General features: G+C 43.8%; 1 protein-coding gene across 2 annotated transcripts in view; it reads right to left on the bottom strand.

Annotated features, from left to right (window-relative positions):
* The window catches only part of glg1a (golgi glycoprotein 1a), a 30,087-nt gene that overhangs the window by 9,896 nt on the left and 1,315 nt on the right, over nt 1–18,876 (bottom strand). For both annotated transcript variants that reach the window (XM_076089698.1, XM_076089699.1), the window contains exons 2-12: nt 12,698–12,727; nt 12,166–12,252; nt 10,319–10,534; nt 8,861–9,064; nt 8,657–8,728; nt 8,357–8,543; nt 7,934–8,148; nt 7,474–7,595; nt 3,530–3,631; nt 2,550–2,703; nt 479–703 (exon numbers count right to left, since the gene is read on the bottom strand). In XM_076089698.1, coding sequence (XP_075945813.1) covers nt 479–703; nt 2,550–2,703; nt 3,530–3,631; nt 7,474–7,595; nt 7,934–8,148; nt 8,357–8,543; nt 8,657–8,728; nt 8,861–9,064; nt 10,319–10,534; nt 12,166–12,252; nt 12,698–12,727 — 1,614 coding nt within the window. The remainder of the gene's footprint in view (nt 1–478; nt 704–2,549; nt 2,704–3,529; nt 3,632–7,473; nt 7,596–7,933; nt 8,149–8,356; nt 8,544–8,656; nt 8,729–8,860; nt 9,065–10,318; nt 10,535–12,165; nt 12,253–12,697; nt 12,728–18,876) is intronic.

An 18,876-nucleotide genomic window follows, 5' to 3' on the forward strand; every position in this document is an offset into this window, starting at 1 on the left:
AAATAGCACCATTAAGAAGAAGCACCAGGGACAGAGCGAAGCATTTTTACAAAGAAAGTAGCTAGCGCTAGCTCCAAAGTCGCTAAAAGTCCCTAGATGACAGCGTGCACTCATTTGCATATTGGTGACATCATGTTGCATTAATTTGCATAAAGCTGCAGCGAGGAGAGAGACTGTGCTGTTGGCAGAAGAGTCGTGGACTGTTTAACAAATTTAGAGACGTATTCAGACTATCGGGTTCATTCCTAGTGCTGCTCTGTCGCTTTATAGAAATAAAGTCACTAAGATGGTCTGAAAAATCTAGCGAGAAAGTCACCAAGTTGGCAACACCGGTTAAAAAAAAGGTAAAAATGTCTTCAGTTATGTAGAAACTTTGCTTTTAGATTTAACTTTGACCAGATTATTTGACACCAGGCCTCCTGAATCTGCTCCAGAGTGTTGCATTATGGGTAGCAGCAGCAGCGGGTGTGGCAGTTACCTCAGACTCCAGCTCTGTCAGGTTCCCCACCACGTCCCTGCAGTCGGACACCAGGTCCTCCAGGTGGTCCTGCAGACACTCCAGCTCCTGCCCAGCCTCCGTCTTCTCGCTGCACCACTTCCCCAGGTCGGTCATGCATCGTCTCTGGAGCTCCGGGTCCAGCTTCACGTCCAGCGCCCTCTGGTGGAGGATCCTCTGCACCTCCACCTTACAGTCCCTGGAGAGCTGCAGGGGGGGGGGGGGGGGGGGGGGACCACGTCGGGTTAGAAGAAGAAGCGACTTCACTTCTGTTGTTGTTGGAGGCCTCAAACTGATACTCCACTCTTGTTATTAGTATTCATGAAAAGTGTCCGTTTGAAGATGTGCAAGTAGGTTTATTAAGATATTCATAAAGTGATTCACAATAGAAGACAAAGGCAACTAGGGACACAATCCTAACGATACCCTTCCCTAGAGGAAGCAGACAAAGTAAAAGGGAGAATGATTGACGTTATTTCACCAGGTGACGGATGAATACTTTATTTCCAGTAGAGCACGAGTATAAAAGTGGGAAATCTTCGCCGTACGTTCTAGAAACTTGACGACGTAGTGACTACTTGCAGGGTAACAACGTATATGAGTGGAGTATCACTTTAAGGACGGCCAACACATCGGATTTTTTTTAAATCAAGAACTTAATTTCGCTCCAGTTGATTCATCAGCGTAACCACGTTTTTAACCACGATTGGAGATCTGCATCGATTCTTCACGTCACAGTTCAGCGTCACTTTTTCACACAATTAGTCTTTACAATCAGCTCCCGCATGCACCGATATTAGATAAGAATTAAAACCACCAGTCATCATGACATCATCATCATCATCATCAGTTCAGCAGCACGACGTACTCACAGTCAAACCCTGGTTTCCTGCTTCAGACTCCCCACTGAGGAGCTACGAGAATATGCTCTGGTCAGTGAGAACGTTCACAGACTTCCTGCTTATTCACTAAAAATTTTATTTTTGTTCTCTATGCTGAACACATGCAAATGTATTTTTAGTTAGTTTTGCACATTTGGCTGCTCTAATGTGACTACAGTGTACAAAAAGCATGAAAAGTCTAGAAACTCGGATCAACACTTTAAAAAGGGAAGTTTTTCAACCCGTCTTTGTCGCGTTTCAGTGTCTAAGAGACTAACGGGGACTACAGTCTTTAAAATGAGTGCAGCTTTGAAGGAGAGCGCTGCAGACGGCAGCCGGTAAACGGGCTGGAATGTGATCTTTTGGGGAAACTGCGTTATTTACGTCCACTAAAAAATGCTTGTTATTGCCACTAACAGACTCAGATTATTACAAGTGGATGACAACATTATGGAAAGAACCCGACAGAGAAATAAAACATTTTGCTGTTTGTTATTTTGTCTAACCAAGTCTCGCTCAAGGAGAAGTCTCGTTCTGAAAAAACGTGAGAACAAGGTGAGAGCCGGTGTTGTCAGAGTTCAGCTTAGTGTCGTCTAAAAGACTTTAAAAGTCACGGCTGAATATTTAGATGTGGATCGAAATCTCCAGAACGAGACTTCTCAGAGCGAAACACACAACAAACAGACAAGCAAAAGGTAAAAGAAGGTTGTTGTATTTCTCTGTAGGGTTCTTTCCATAATGTTGTCCGACACTAATAATCACTTTTAATGGACGTAAATGGCGGTGAGGAGTTTCACCGATTACATTGCAGCCTGTTTAGCAGCTGTTGTCTGCAGCCTTCTCCTTCATTACTGGACCAAAAGAAACTGTCCCCATTCCTCACTTAGACATAGAAACCGGTTGTAAAATACCAAAGACTCCCATCAATTAAAGAGCTCAAAGGCCCCGTACAGACAGACTCTTCTCTGGTGGTAGCTGGCTGTCCAGAGCTTTTAAAAAGTATCTATAAAATTTAAAATGTGTCCACCACTCAAGTATGATGGAGCTATAAACTGTTGATTAAAACCAGATTATTCAAAGTTAAAAGAACCCACAGCAGCGGACATGTTGAATGAACCATCGATGCTGCGTGGACGAGTGTGAGTGAACGGGTCCTCTAGAGACAGACTCACCCTCCGTCCCTGCTCCACCGAGCGGTAGGCGTGGCGGTAAAGGCAGGAGAAGATGGCGCCGGGCGGCATCATCTCGCTGGTCTCGTTCCAGCCGTGAGTGTGGCAGAGCCGGGCGGCATCGCCCTGACACTTCTTATACAAGATGGGATCCAACCTGGGCGACAACGCAGGGAGGAGTTATGAACAACCCGACCGTTCTGGCGTATGATTTGGTGCTATAGATATTTATTGAATCACAAGAACACCGTTCATCAACATTAGAGTGAACAGAACATAAACGTTGCATGCAGCTTGATCTCTGCTTTAGCTGTGAGGAATATGAAAAGTTCATCTAATAGAGAAATATTTGTTAAAGAAAGTAATTTGCTGTTTTCAAAGTCGTCCTATGAAGCTTTGTTAGATATTTAAATAGAGTCAATGATCAAAGACAATACAGGCAACATGGTTATTAATGCTCTGCTCAATTTACAGATTTTGGTCTATTTTTCTTTCCTTCAGACTAGAGGAAAGAAAACATTTATTTTACTACTTTGTCTGTTTACGTCTGTTGATGTCTCATAAATTCACGAAAAGTTACCATCAGATAATGCCTCATTTGCATATTTAAACATCACATGTCAGTAAACTTGTAATACGAAATATACTTGTCTTGCTGTCAGTAATGAAGTGGAGAAGTTTCATGGTGATATCTATTAGTTAATCTTTTAACCCCATTCACTGTGGGCGTCTCCAGCGTTTCAAAGATTGAGCGTTGAATTCATTCGTCGGTTTAATAAAGAACAATATCGTTCATTTAAAGAACAGGGCTGTGTTGCAACAGATTCATTTGGCACATAACTATTTCTTATTGTTATTGTATCTCTCGGTAAACAGGAAATAGTTTGGATGTGTTTTCTAATCTCAGATTTATTGGGACTTTAGTCACAAGCAGCTTGGTGCAGGTGTTCCTCTCGTGGAGGACGAGGATTATCTGGACTTACTTCCAGTCTCTGGCGATGAAGTACTGCAGCTCCAGCAGTCGGTGCTCACAGTCCTCCACCATCTTCTCGGTGTACAGATGCTCCATCAGACACGACAGGATCCTGCAGCAGCAGCACACAAATACAGACGTCACGTATTTATTAAACCTTCATCTTGTATTCTGACACATTTCAAACATGCACAACTTTATTCCTTTCATGAGCATTTAAACTGAGAAGCTAAAAAGATCATTTTACAGAAGGTTAAACTTACAACTGAAGTTTCTTTGAATCAGATTAAATGAAAATGAACTCTGGGTCTTTACATCAGTGAATAAAAAGAGAGAAATTAAATGAATAAAAAGGTGTAAATGAGAGATTACCATAAATCACAACTCGTATATAATGTAAACACTATGCAGAATCACATCATTTAACTTTTAAGTCACTGAATGCTTCTAAAAGAAAAAGCAGGTCATTAGGTTTGATTCCAGGAAGCATTTTATTCTAACAAACTAAATGAAGTCACTTTTGTGGAATATTTCGTAAACAACCCTCTGAACCCCAAAACCCCACCGGCAGGATGGAAAAGCATGTTTTTATTTAAACAATTGCCAAAACTACACCGTTCATCACAGCCAGAAGCTGTAAAAACTGCCATAATCGTCAGATTGTCATCTTTCCGACGGTCCTTGAACACATCATGTGTGATAAACGCTTCCTTCAAAAAAAGAAACAAACTGAGCTTAAAATAAACCGAATAAACCGTTTGAAGTAACCAGAGGACGATGATTACAAATCAAATAAACTAATAATAATAAATGTTCATTGTGTCTGCCTCTCCGATTAAACATATACAGTATTAATACAATCGTATGACGTGACGGTGGATATAAAGAAGAAGTACTGGAATCTGTTTACGTTTTAGTGATTTTAACAAAACTAAAGCTGATCAATAAAACGGTTTGAAAACAGGACTGAGGACAAACAGTCAGGTTAAACCAGCTTTTATACTACCAACTGGTTGTAAAAGTTTTAACTTTTTGTGTAGTTTTCTTACGTCTTTTTTCGGCCTCAGTATTTCATTTTCAGACAGCAGAATGTGATTTGGTTGTATTTAAGTTTTCAATCAGAAAGCTTCAGTGTTGAAACGAAAACATTCCTTAAACATGCAAACTTTATAACATGTGCTGTGATGGGATCGTTGTTATTCTACTTATGAACGCCTTCATCTGTTAGCTTCGAGTAAAATAAATAAAAATATTGTAGTTTCATTCTTTCTCCATCCTCCCTCCCGCCTCCCTCCCTCCCTCCTCACCCCTCCCTCCACCATCTCCCTCACCCCTCCCTCCATCCATCAAAAGCAGGGGTCTCAAACTCAACTTACCTGGGGGCCACTGGAGGTAGAGTCTGGGTGAGGCTGGGCCGCATTAAGTATTCCAAAAAAAAGTACAACTGATCCAATCTTCATTAATAACAGTTCAGAACATGAACGGTTCTTCAGAACATGAACGGGTTCTTCAGAGCATGAACGGTTCTTCAGAACATGAACGGTTTTTCAGAACATGAACAGGTTCTTCAGAGCATGAACGGTTCTTCAGAACATGAACGGTTTTTCAGAACATGAACGGGTTCTTCAGAGCATGAACGGTTCTTCAGAACATGAACGGGTTCTTCAGAGCATGAACGGTTCTTCAGAACATGAACGGTTCTTCAGGCTTCTCTTGCCTACTCCTTGCTACCAGAGACCTGGCAGCGCTTCCTCTCACACAGCTCAGCCACATTTGGCTTGAGGGAGGAAGCAGTTGAGACCCTCAGTATGGCTTGAAGATGCTCATCAGTAAGCTTGGACCTGTACTTTGACTTATTAAAGTTCATGGTTGAGAAGAGCTTTTCACACAGATATGTGCTCCCAAAAAGGCACATGGTCCGCTTGAACATCCTGTAAAGTTCAGGGAAGGTGGGGGGCAATTCTCTCAAAAATTGTCCAAGCTTGTCTGCTATTCCACTCACCTCCCTGAACTTGGCTTTGAGTTCAGAATTGCACTGCAGGTCAATGAGCTCCATTTGAAGCACAGGAGGGGCATCTTGCACATCAAAGGAGAAGGGGTCAGCAAAAATTTGAAAAGTGTCTGTGTGTCTTGAAGTCTGCAAACCTGTGATCAAATTCCTCCAGTAGGTTTACAATGGCATCAGCATACTTCTCACCACTGAATGGTGTGCCCGCACCCATGAGTGCCTTGCATGTTGGGAAATGGCAGAAGTTTGTCTGAGAGAGCTGGGCTTTCCATAACACAAGTTTTGTGGAGAATGCTCTGACGTTGTCATAGGCAGCACTGACAAGCTGCCCTTGGCCTTGTAACTTCTTGTTCAGTACATTCAGCTCCTGTGTGATGTCAACAAGAAAAGCTAAGTCCATGAGCCATTTGGGATCACTTAGCACAGGAACAGCCATCCCATCCTTCTCCATGAAGGCTTTCACTTCTGCTCTCAACTCAAAGAACCTCTTCAAGGCGTTTCCCCTGCTGAGCCAACGTACCTCGGTGAAGTAGAGGACATCCTCATATGCTGACTCCATTTCCTCCAAAAAGGCCCGGAACTGCCGGTGCTTTAAGCCCCTGGATCTAATATGGTTGATGCATTTCACAACAACAGACATCACATTGTCAAACTTCAGGCATTTGCTGCAAAGGGCCTGCTGATGGATAATGCAGTGCAGAGCAATGGCCTCCTCCACACCCTCCTCTTCCAGTTTTCTTTGAACAAGTGCCACCAGTCCATTTTTCCTCCCTGTCATTGATGGTGCTCCGTCGGTTGTTATTCCAGCAAACCTCTTCCATGTTAAACCGGCATCCACAATGGCATCACACAGCTGGCGGAATATCTCCTGAGCGGTGGTCTGGCCATGCATTGGAATCACTGTGAGCAACTCCTCCATCACTTCAAAACTGTCATCAACTCCGCGGACATACATTGCGAGCTGCGCAGTGTCAGTGATGTCTGTGCTCTCATCAAGAGCAACTGAGAATGCACAGAAATGTTTGGCTTTCTCCCGCAGTTGATCATATATGTTACCTGACAGGTCAGAAATGCGCTCTGCCACTGTGTTGGCTGAAAGGCTGATGTTGCTAAACTGACTCTTTTTTCCCGGACAGACTATACTTGCAGCCTGTAACATGCTAATTTTTATGAACTCGCCTTCTTTGAATGGCTTTCCCACCTTGGCGATCATCTCACTCACCACGTAGCTCGCTTCGACTGCCGCGTCACTCGCTTTGCTCGCTTTCTTAAAAAAATCTTGTCGCCTCAGTGAACATGTTTTAAGATCGCCGACCCGGGCCTCTCTCTCATCTCCCTGGTATTTTGTATACTCCTCGGCATGTCTCTTTGAGTAATGACGTTTGAGGTTGTACTCCTTATGTACCGCGACTTTCTCTGTGCATATAAGGCACGTCGGAGTGCCCCGGTGCTCAACAAAAAAATATTCCGTCTCCCACTTTTCCTGGAATTGTCTGTGCTCTTCGCCAACTTTTCTCTTCACGGCAGGTTTTGAGAAAGACATGACTGGGACTGGGTGAGATATATTTTCCTTCCACTTGGTGTCGCTCCTGAATCACGTTTCAACCAAGTGACGAGTTTCGCTAATTCACGTTGTAAATATAAAACGGCCACAAAGACTCGCGCAACAACTCGGCAAAAAGGTGCGTGTGAGAAAAACGCGCGGGCCGCATTAACATTATACTTTTATGTTAGGTAGGGGGCCGCACAATATCGGCCCACGGGCCGCAATTGGCCCGCGAGTTTGAGACCCCTGATCAAAAGGGTTAAATGACATCAGAGCTAAAGTCTGTTTCTGTAACGTGTTGGCATCAATAAAATGTGTGTAGACGGAGTAAGTGACAGAGAAACCCAGTCCTCCAATGAACACACAGACAGAACGGATGAAGAGGTCGCGTTCCACTCACATGGGGTCTCCGCTGCGGATGTGTTTGCAGGCGGTCTGGATGACGGAGTCGCAGGCCTCGTTGAGCGCTCGGTCGATGCGGTAGTCGGCTCCGGGGTCGGCTTCCTGGATCAGAGTCTGGAGCTGAAGACACAAAACAACAACGACATCAACAACAACACCAACAACACGAGCTGGAAGCTCCCCTCACTGGGCGCTGCTGGTCTGGGTGTCAAGAACTGGGAGTCTGTTAAGAAATATGAAGTTGACTTCTGATTACTGAATGAAAGCCTTCGGGAGTATCAGGACACATGGACCAGAGGAGCCGGGGATCAAACCGCATGAATAGTTTTGATGCAAAATACTGTTTACCGTCCCGCCCTCAGTGTAAAGGAGACTTTTTACTTCCTAGAAACACCTCCTCGCGTAGAACAAATAAACATGATGTGGCTGCTGATGTATTGATATGAATGGCGACTCACCGCCCTCTGACAGTTGGGGTCGATGGAGCCCATGTCTCCTCGGCCGACCCTCATCAGGCAGTGCAGCGTGCGTCCTTTGCGGTGCAGACCGGAGCAGTGGCCCTCGATCTCGCTCCGGCATTGCAGCACGATCTCCGGACTCAGAGAGAAATCCTCCATCAGCATCCGCCGGTAGTCCATCATCTCGCCCTGACACTCGCCGCTGACCACGCGGCCTGAAGCGCACACAACGTTTTAGAGAGAAGTTGATGGAGTCAATGATGACTTTTTAAAGTTGCTTCTTATTACGTTGTTTTTTAAAAGTGTTTTTTCAAAATGATGCAGACTGAATTGTGGATTCACAGATGCTTTATTTTGCATCTTTAAAAGACTGACGGAGCGGCCGGAGTTGAGACCTCACAGGTGTGAGTCGGTGTGACTGACCTCTGTGAACAGCTGACTCCAGACAGAGCAGCAGGTAGGAGAGGCGAGCTTCTCGGGCTCGGGGCATGTTGCTGTCGGCGCTGCAGTGGTACTTCCTCAGGTCCGACTTGCAGGCTTTGGCCAGCGAGTAGCTCACCTTGTAGTCCTGAGCGATCAGCTTCTGCCTGGTGGTCAACGCCTCGCGGCACTGAGGACGCAAAGAGAAGCCAAAGAGGTTCAACGTATGTGGTGGCCGTAGTTTTTCTCTTAGCCCGGTTCATCCAACATGAGGATCTGAAAGTAAAGCAGCGTCTCACTCACCCTCTCAGTCATCGCATCCTCAAACTTGTGATTGAAAAGACATTTGTAAACTCGTCCCTCTCCGGCCAGAGTCTGGAAACATAAATAAACAGAAGAGATGCTTTTGCATAAAGTGGACAGAATGTTATTTATGAAGGAAACTGCCTCAATATGAAGCTTCCTCGAGCTTATGGAGGCACCAACAGAGAACGGATCGTGGATCACCTTTTCACAGAAGCGCTCCCGGTCTTCGCGGCAGGAGAAGTAGAGGTACCGGTCCAGGTGGAAGTCGTCCGAGGAGAGCTCGGCGACCCTCATGATGGACTTCTTACACTCGTCCTTGATGGGGTGCGCCCCAAGCTGCTCCTCGGCCTCCCGCACTAGACCTTTCTCCAGACAGGCGATCACCTCGCCCTGAGAGTGGACGTCCTGCACGGCAAACAACGAGGCGTCAGAGTCAAAAACATCTATTCTAGAAACAGTGTCCTGATGTGTAGAAGTCAGAGACTGTAAATAAGAGGCGAACGAAGTCGTGACCAATGGATTTGTGGACGACAGTTTTTTGAACACTCGAGTTCGCCTTTTTTGTCATCGCCATCTTGGGATTGGGCCGTCGCCATCTTTGATTTTGAAACTAGAGATTGAGACCATAAACTCATGTTTACAATGTTTACTGAGGTAATAAATCAAGAGAGAAGTAGTCATTTTCTCATAGACTTCTATACAACCAGAGGAGTCGGCCCCTGGTGGACACTAGAGAGAATGCAGCTTTGAGACATGAAGCTTTGGAGAACTTTAAAGAACTGGAGGTTGCTGCCTGTTAAAATTCTCCAGTGTCGACACAAAAAAACATGTTGGTGGGGTTTTATTATAGAAATCTAACAAATAGATCAGGCGTACGTCGCAAACGTGTTTATTTAATGGTAAGTAATAAACTGAGCGACGTCAAGAACAAACACGTTAAAATAAAAAGTCATTTTACCCTTATCGAGGTAGTAGCGAAGGCTTTTGATGTTACATACATACATACATACATACATACATACATACATACATACATACATACATACATACATACATACATACATACATACATACATACATACATACATACATACATACATACATACATACATACATACATACATACATACATACATACATACATACATACATACATACATACATACATACATACATACATACATACATACATACATACATACATACATACATACATACATACATACATACATACATACATACATACATTGTTAGTAGTACCGGGCAGAAGCAGTATTGTGAAGTATATATACTATTATATATATATATATATATTAGTGAAGGATCTGTCAGATGAGTCAGCTTCTTCTTTGACCTGTTTGAGGTTTGAACCTACTGAGCTTCCGTCTTTATCGCCATTCACTCGTGTCGACACACATGCAGCGTCACTGCAGAGAGGAAGTGGTCCGAACACCAACGTGCAGCTCAACTAGAGGGTTCACCCATTTTTAAGAGGACTTTTGTAGGAAGAAATAAACCGGAAATAAACCACCTTAAATCTGCTGAATTTGATTTTTTTTTGCTGATTAACAGAACGGACTCGGCCCTGAACAGAACCGAACTATAACTAGTGTTAACACGGTAACGAGTTGGAGTTCATATCTTTATTCTGCGTCTCACCTTCTCTCCGGTGCTGATGCTGCCGCAGCGCAGCGTGTTGATGTCCTCGCGACACTTGTCCATGAAGCCGCAGATCAGCCGGTAGTCGCTGAAGACGATGGTGGTCATCTTGGTGATGTACTGGTTGCACTGGTAGTCGCTGATGTTGGCCCGGTGGTCCACTAGGCAGGACACCAGGTAGCCTTTCCCCAGCTCCTCCGCCGCACATTCTTTAATCTGAGTGAAGAGCAAAGACGGCTTCAATAACCCGAATGAACTTGATAAATTAGCCTTGAAAAATAGCTATCGACTAATTGATTGATCTCTGCAGCTGTTTGATTGCTGCTTAATTGCCCTCGGCAGCCACCACTGGAGTCTGTCTATAAACGGTACAATACTAACTATAATATAATTAATGTAGACTATCTGCATGTGTGCAGACATATGGCCACTCTGGGGCAATGCAATGATCAGTAACCACACATCAGACATATTAATCACTAATAAAAGATGTTATGGTGAATATGTTAGACACAGAGGAAGGTTATTAAACCACTGGAGTCTTTGTGTTTGTGTCACCTGGTGAATGTAAGTCCAGTATTCTCTCTTTTAGCTCCGTTTTTGGTCTCCTCCTCCAAATATCTGACTCTTTAGCCGCTAAATGCTCCACTTTGTTCACCAGCTGGTCTCTAACTGAGTCTGTCTGCTGTTGAGCAGGAAGTGAACAGAGGCTTTATCAGAGCTCGTCTTCTGATAACAGCTGCTGCTAATAAGGTTGATAAGAACACCGAGACTGAACCAGGCAGTAAATGTGCCATAAACACACATCCATTGAAATGTTTATTAGTTTGTGTTCTGAAAGAGGTGAAGATGTTTGCTTCGTGTGTGTTTCATCATTGTTATTCATATATATATTATTAAATCAAGCATGCTGAGCTATCACACAATTTATGAAGGAAATTAAGTAAGAAGCAATAACTAATTTAATATAGAGCCGCTAAGACTCCTTATCAAGACAAACACCTGCTTGTCTCATGCCTTGTTTTTATTGCTTGATTACGACTATAAAGCGATTTAAAACAAACCTGCTAACAGCTAAGAAGGACTGATGATCGGATGTATAGAGCCTGGTGGGCGGATGTGGTTTGTGAGCAGAAAGCAGCTTCAGGAAGCTTTGTTGCTTCTGAGGCTTTTTTCTGATGACTGATACAGACGCTTCAACAGATCTTAATCTGGAATCTAAATACGTTCCAAACATTTCTGTTGTGTTACACTTAACGCTCCCAAGTTGTGATTATGCCGGCTTTATTTGGTTCAGTGTAAAAGATAAAGATCTTCTTTACAGCAGCACTGAGGGATCTCTGTATAAAAAGCAGCTCATGAGAGATTGTCTCTAAGAGAGAATAAACATTTGTCAATTGCTCTGTTGCTAAGTCCCGCCCCTCGAACACATACTGGCCAATCATAGCGTAGCATGGTCCAGCTCCGTAAACTCATCAATGCTTTTTGGTTTAACGTTTCGTAATCGTGATACTCGTTACCTGGAGAGATACGTTTCTAAAACGTTAGTGGAGCCAACATTAGCAGAGTATGTTAGCACCTCTATGCTACGCTAGATACTTAATCTACAAAGTTTTTAAGAGTCATTTTATAAATAAATAATACCACACGATAAACAGAAGGCTTCGAATAGATCCAGTGATCGCTGTTGGCAGATACCGATCAATGATCGGCCCCAAAAACCCAGACAGTAGCACCGTTATTCTACACACAACTACAAGCAGCATCCTTTTTAAAACCACCACGTTTAGTTTGAGGTTTCTTTGCTGAAGTAATTTAGCCGTAGAGGTTCGGTTTCAGCGACTGACCTCAGAGATGGTGGTCTTGCAGACCTCGACGGCGACGGACTCAAACTTTGGGTCGGTGGTCAGGTTCAGCTTGTAGTTCCACAGCAGCTGGAGGAGGAAGGATACAGAAAACATCTGGAGTCACACACCATCCAGATACTAGCAGAGTCTAAACTACCTGGACCATCGAGCTGCTGGATCTCGAGTTGGGATTGTTTTGTCAAACTATTTTTTTTAAGATAAAGACTAAAGAGAGAACTTTGAGTCTTTTAATTTAAGCTAACAGACAGATGGATGAAATCATAGCAGCTAATGAACTTGTACGTCATGTGGTTGAAAGCTCCAGAAGAGGCTAGTAAGTGGACCTTGAATTGGGATTTAACCCAATCAGAAGATGTCTGGATCAATGGATATTTTGGTTGTTTGAGTGAATGTAGGTACTAAACTCCTCCTCTTCCTCAGTGCTTTTATGCTTAACATACACTACACGGAATTGCAGTGCAAACATGGTGCATGCTGGGAAGTGGTGTTTTAGGGAAGGGGAGACACTTACATGGTTGCATTCGGCTGCAATCTCAGTTTCCTGAAAAAGAAGGAGAGAAAGGAGACGTTAGAGAGAATACATCGGAGGTAACTTCAGGATTCAGAGCATTTCTCCAGAGATTCTTTGAGAGGTCGATGAATGCGATTCGGCTCTCATTCAAGATTAAACGCACCACACTGCCGTTCCTCAAGGCTGTAAGAAACGTGCAGGAATGTAAAGTTGGAGGACACAGCCAGTGCATCCCATAATCCATTGCAAGCTTGTCTGTAGTGTAACGGTGCGTTCAGGCGCCTGTTGTTGAGTCTAGCAGCGATGCAGACATTATGGTTCAACCCGTCTCATTTAAAAGGCCTTCAAACACGAGGCCGTGACTAAGAAACAGATAAAATAGATTCTTAGCGGCAGAGGACCAACTACCAGGATCATGAACCGTTTAGAAACCTTTAGAAAGAGATGCAGCTTTGGCCCACCAGCCCTCAGCAGGACCACTGACTCTGTAAGAAGACAACGTCGTCATCGTGATGTCACTCACTGGCTTTTTCACCGTCACCATCTTTGATTACGGCCGCCGCTATGTTGTTTTTTGCAACCAGTGAACAGGAAGTGACCATATGTGGACTGAGGAGGAGTGACGTAGAGACGCCGTATAAGTCTCTGGTAGAGACCTGTCAATCACTGTGTAGCCCCGCCCTAAAGCATCCCCTGCTTTATGGTCTGTTTGACTCTAAATGGACCATAATGTACTAAATGAACATCATGCTGTATTGAAGAAGACTTGAAACTAGAGATTGAGACCATAAACTCATGTTTACAATGTTTACTGAGGTAATAAATCAAGAGAGAAGTAGAGTCATTTTCTCATAGACTTCTATACAACCAGAGGAGTCGCCCCCTGGTGGACACTATAGAGAATGCAGCTTTAAGACATGAAGCTTTGACTTCACTCTGTAGAACCGGAGGTTGCGTCATGAGTAGGAAATGCCGACTCAGGACGCAGCTTCTTATTTTCCTGCTTTGTTGACCCGAGGTAACCCGTCTGTCTGCTGCTGGTCGAGACAGGAAGTCAAATGCCTGCTGACCAACCGCCCCCCCCACCCCAACCAGAGCAACCAAATCACTGCTGTATTCCCAATGGAGGAATGACCGACTGTGTGTGTGTCACAACTCTGCAGATGGTCCAAGAGTTTCTGACTGTTTACCACACGGCAGCCGGACCACGGGCCAGAAATAGGCCGTGTGTGTGTGTGTGTGAGAGTGAGTGAGTGAGTGAGTGAGTGAGTGAGTGAGTGAGTGAGTGAGTGAGAGAGAGAGAGAGAGAGAATATTCATGCGTTTTGTTTGCAGTGCACTTTACACACAAGTGTCACAAAAGCTCTTCACACAGACAGTGAATGCGTCTCAGCCTGCTCATACTGAGGACGTTATAAACAGCACAGAGCTGACTCAGTGGTCGACTGAGGGGAAATAAAACAAATAAATGGTTCTGGAGAAATGACCCGAGAGTTCAGATAAAGCCTTTATTATTTTACTAAGTATATATCTGAATATTTCAGGAGTCTTCTGACATGAAAACAGCTTCTGTGTGTTATTTAATTAGCAGCTCGTCCTGCTTTGTGTTCCCTGTAGAGACACGGTTTGTTTTTAGAAAGAAAAACTCATCTATGGGCTCCAGTCAATTATACCACAGTGATTTGTATATTGTTATTGTTGAGGACTAAAGCTGTAATTCCAGTGCTTTCAAACGTGCACCTGAATGCAGCATCATGTTTTTTGTATTTTTTGCCAAGTCAACACCGTGAGTGTGGACGGAGCCGGTCAGTCTGACGCCGATCAGACAGCAAAAAGGCCTTTTGTTTGATTTTTCTGTGCTTCTGGCCCCGCGGGGAGAAACCCCGCCTCTGCACGCGCTCAGTCCACCTCTGGACCACCACGGCTGCAGAGCACAGACTGACTCATGTGGGCGTCTGTCCGGCTCCGTCAGAGCATCCGAGAGCCCAAACCTACTGTTGCTGTAACCCTCTGAACACAAAGCAGTTTTAAGGCGTTTTTTATGCTCCTCTCCGTGGCCTTGATTTTCCTCTGTAATCTAAAGTGCTGCTCCTCTGAGGAAACAGATCCATGACTAGAAGTAGAGAACTAGAACACGTCTTCATAGTTTCACTGAGCTCACAATTTAATGTTTTTTACAGAATCTGGTTACTTCAAACGCTTTATTCAGGGAGATATTTTAAAATAAGACTTTTAGAATAAAATGTTTTTGATGAAATAATCACAATTTTAAGCTTCGTTTTTGTTGCGTTTTCTGATGCAACCGTTTTCCGTCACGCATGATGTGTTCAAGGACAGTTGGAAAGATGAAAATCTGATGATAATGACTGTCTTTAAAGCTTCTGGCTGTGATCAACAGTGTAGTTTGGGTTTCAGAGGGTTAAAAGCCCAAATAAACGATGAAACCAGCCTCTGAAAAACAGATGAAAACTGGAAGAAATAACAGATTATGTAGCAAAAGGATATGAACTGTTCAGGTGAAGCAGATGCAGACTGCTGTATGAGTTGCATGTGTGTCAAACTGTGAGCAGCTGTTGGAGATGTAATCCAACACAATGGGAGGATTCAGACACACCCTCGCATACTTGAAACATTTACAGATCTGTGTTTGTGACGACGTCCGTCTCATCTCAGAGAAGCAGATAAATGAAACTTAATCAGCTCTCATTAATGTTCCGTCTTGGGAACAACCGACGTGAGGTTGAGCTATAATTGGATGTGGGTGAGAGGAAGCGAGAGAGAGAGAGAGAAAATGACATGAAGTGATGGAGAGACAGAGAGACCAAGGTGATGTCTTGAAGGTTACCATTGTCAACCATTTCTTGGCCTTTTGTTGCCACCAGCAGCAAATATTTTTGTTATCAAGGCTGTTAGTGACTGAGAAACTTGGCAGTGTGTTGAAGGTTTGTCACATTTAAATACATTCAAAAGTCAATTTAAAGCTTCAGGAGGGAAGAGGTGGTCAAATAGAGCCGGCGCACAAAGATCACGGAGCGGAAAGAAGAGCCACCGATCACAAGAAGCAAGAGAAAGGCAGCGCATTGTCTCAGTTCTCAACCAGCCGATCAAAAGAATACAAAATAAACATGGACGACTTGAGTCAGCACTTTAACGCGAGTCTCTGCACACGGTGTGTTTTATTTGCCTCCACACATCTGGGCCGGGCAGTGCTCGGGTCAGGTGTGTGACAGATGTTGTGACAGATGTTTGTGTGTTTTCAGCACCGCTGACGACACGGAAAGATAGAAAGAAAACAAACAGTTCACAAACTGAAGTCCAGCAGAAAACTCACAAGTTTAAGTTTTGATTCGGTTTATTTTCCTGATGGAAGCGTTTGTCCCACATGTTGTGTTCAAGGACCATTGGAAAGATGAAAATGTGACGATCGACATTTTTTTACAGCTTCTGGCTGTAACAAAATGACATGAAAGTCTTTGTTTCGGACAATGACAGCGTACTTCAGGGTTTCAGAGAAGCTGAAGTGTTTTTGTTTTTTACTTTATCACGAGGACACAGTACTCTGTCCAAGTAGCAGTACATTATATATTAGTAGAAGACAATGTACTCGGTCGTCTCTGGAGTGTTATAGTTCCAGGGAAAAGGAATCGTAATGCTCCGTCTTAGACAATGGTGTTTTTTTATATGTTTTTGGCAACAGTTTGTGTTTCCTGTTTCAACATGACATCAACAAAGCTTCTACAAAGGCCGACGCTGCCCGGGTTTGAGGGTTGCATTTCTCGTGTTGCTCAACAGCAACAGCACCTGAAGACAGAGCAACAAGTCTGCCGTTCCACAGTGAACGTCATGCAGCATGAAAGCGCTAATTGCCAATTAAACAAAACATGGGAGGCTGCGACGGCGACGGACTCAGGGAGGCTTCACGCGGCTGACGGGTCAGAGTGAAAACCTTCAATCTCCAGAACCTCCTCCTCCTCCTCCTCTCTGGAGGCTCTGCACCACGTACACAAAACCACAGCAAACCAGCAGGAAGGCCGGAGACACACAAAAATGCTACGAGTCTAAAAGCAGCTCTTTAATCTGAGACCTCGACAGCAGCGGCTGAGGACGGACTGCAGAGACGTCACACCCAAAAAACTAAAACCTGCTTCACTGAGAGGAGCTGCATTCACGTCAACAAACCATAAACACACAAGACGTTTAAACGCTCTGTTTGTTCTGAGAAAACAAAGAAAAATAATAATAACTACCGTTATACCTCCGACCACACCTCAAAAAAATGAAATGGTAATAATAATAATAAAGAAAATGTAATTTAAACTAACAAAAAGATAATCAATTGTGAACATAATTGACAGTTCAGTTCTACTTCAGGTGGTAGTTTTGTCTCATCAACAGTCCAACTGAACCCGAAAATATTACTCCATTTACAACAACATAAAAACAGAGAAAAGCAGAAAATCCTCACATTTGCAGATTCATTTTCTGTCATCTGAGCTCATTCCTCACTTTCATGTGTGTCAAATGTGGAGAAACCAACCACAAGGCTACAAAACAGCTACGGTCACAGAGGACCGTTCGAATGCTTGAACTTTTCAGAAGTCAATATTCTAGCTGTCCGTATTTTTATCACGCAGAAGGCTTGTTTCTTAAAATCTGTTTGGCGTTTCTCCGGCAGCTGCTGGCAATGAGAGTGTTTGGTGAAGACGTTCAGCACCAGAAGGAACGCCGACTTGTGATTTTGAGTAAGCAGATAACGGAGCACAAAGCAAAAGCTTGTCTCAGCCGCTGTAAGCTCCCGTTGTAGCGTTTATACAGATATAGAGATCTCTCTCAGTCGGCTGCAGCTCTGCTGTCGACGAGCAGCTAATGAGCTTAAAGGAAGTGAGCGAGCAGCCGGCGAGGAACCGGAGGGCAGCCGGCGAACTCTCAACACAGACTGGAACAGGCCCAAAAAAAGTCACAAAGTGACCTTAAAAGATCACAAGTTCAACTGCAGACATGCTTTGGAAACACCTCTCTGTGTAGTAGTGGAAGTAGTAGTAGTGCCATGTCCACACTACGACGTCTCCCTTTTAGGCTTATTTTGTTCTGCACAACGATTGTGAAGTTCACACAGAAACTGTAAAGGAACAAAAGCATAAATGTCTCCAGTACGACAGACACCAGCAGAGACGAGTGTTGGCCACCTTTATTGATCCATCATCTAGTAAACTTTGATTTGTGAGTGAGTGAGTGAGTGACAGACAGACAGACAGACCTGCAGCGTTGTCTGAAAAATGAAACATCTAAAACTTTCCACGAAATGCGTTTATTTGAGTTCATAGAGGAAGACCTTAAGCATCAAACACAACTTTTCATTATTAAAGAATACTTTATTACTCTAAGCATCCAATCTACTTCCTGTTTACACCGGCACACGTGTCCGTGAATAGTCACGTGATCTTTGTTTCATGCGTTTTAGTCTGGACGGAGATCATTTCACAAACGATGCTGAAACACTCGTGTGGACGGAGATCGTTTCTGTCGTGTGAGTGTGGATGGAGCCTCAGAGAGTAAATAATGAGTCATCGTCCTCCACCTTTCTCAAACAACGGCCTGTGGACTGAGGTGGAAAAAGATAAATAAATCCAGCGGCTGCTCCACGGGGAAGAAAGGTCCCGGTTATCTCTCCAAGGAGAGGGAACACCACCTCTTCACAGCTACATGTACTTTACATAAAGGAGTGGTTAGTCAACTGACAACATGTTCACCGTTATCTATCATCAAAACTGTTAGAACGAGAATATCTTCAAGTTTTTGGGCTGTTGGCCAAACAAAACACCACTTTGTCTGATGGACATTTTACCACCATCAGTGATAATATATTGACTAAAGGATTAGTTACAGCCCTACAGCCAATGTTCTTGTTTCTTCTGCAACTAGAAGAACCCCCTTTATAAATATGTTATTTGACTTCAAACTGTATTCTGAGTCGGCATTTGTTTTAAGAGTTTAAAACAAATGTTTAACACTTGTTAGAAACAGTTGTCGCTGACAGTTACTGAGAGCAGGAGGAGTCTTATCTTTATTTTCTCACCATCATCTTGTGGTAGTGTGTTGCCTAAACATGTCAGGACACCAGTCACTACACTAACCACAGTGACTCCTGTGCTGCTGAAGAGGAAGGCAAGTCACAGCGTT

The sequence above is a fragment of the Anarhichas minor genome, unplaced genomic scaffold, assembly GCF_050575085.1.
Source record: "Anarhichas minor isolate MPS153535 unplaced genomic scaffold, ASM5057508v1 ptg000011l, whole genome shotgun sequence".
Classification (NCBI taxonomy): Eukaryota; Metazoa; Chordata; class Actinopteri; order Perciformes; family Anarhichadidae; genus Anarhichas; species Anarhichas minor.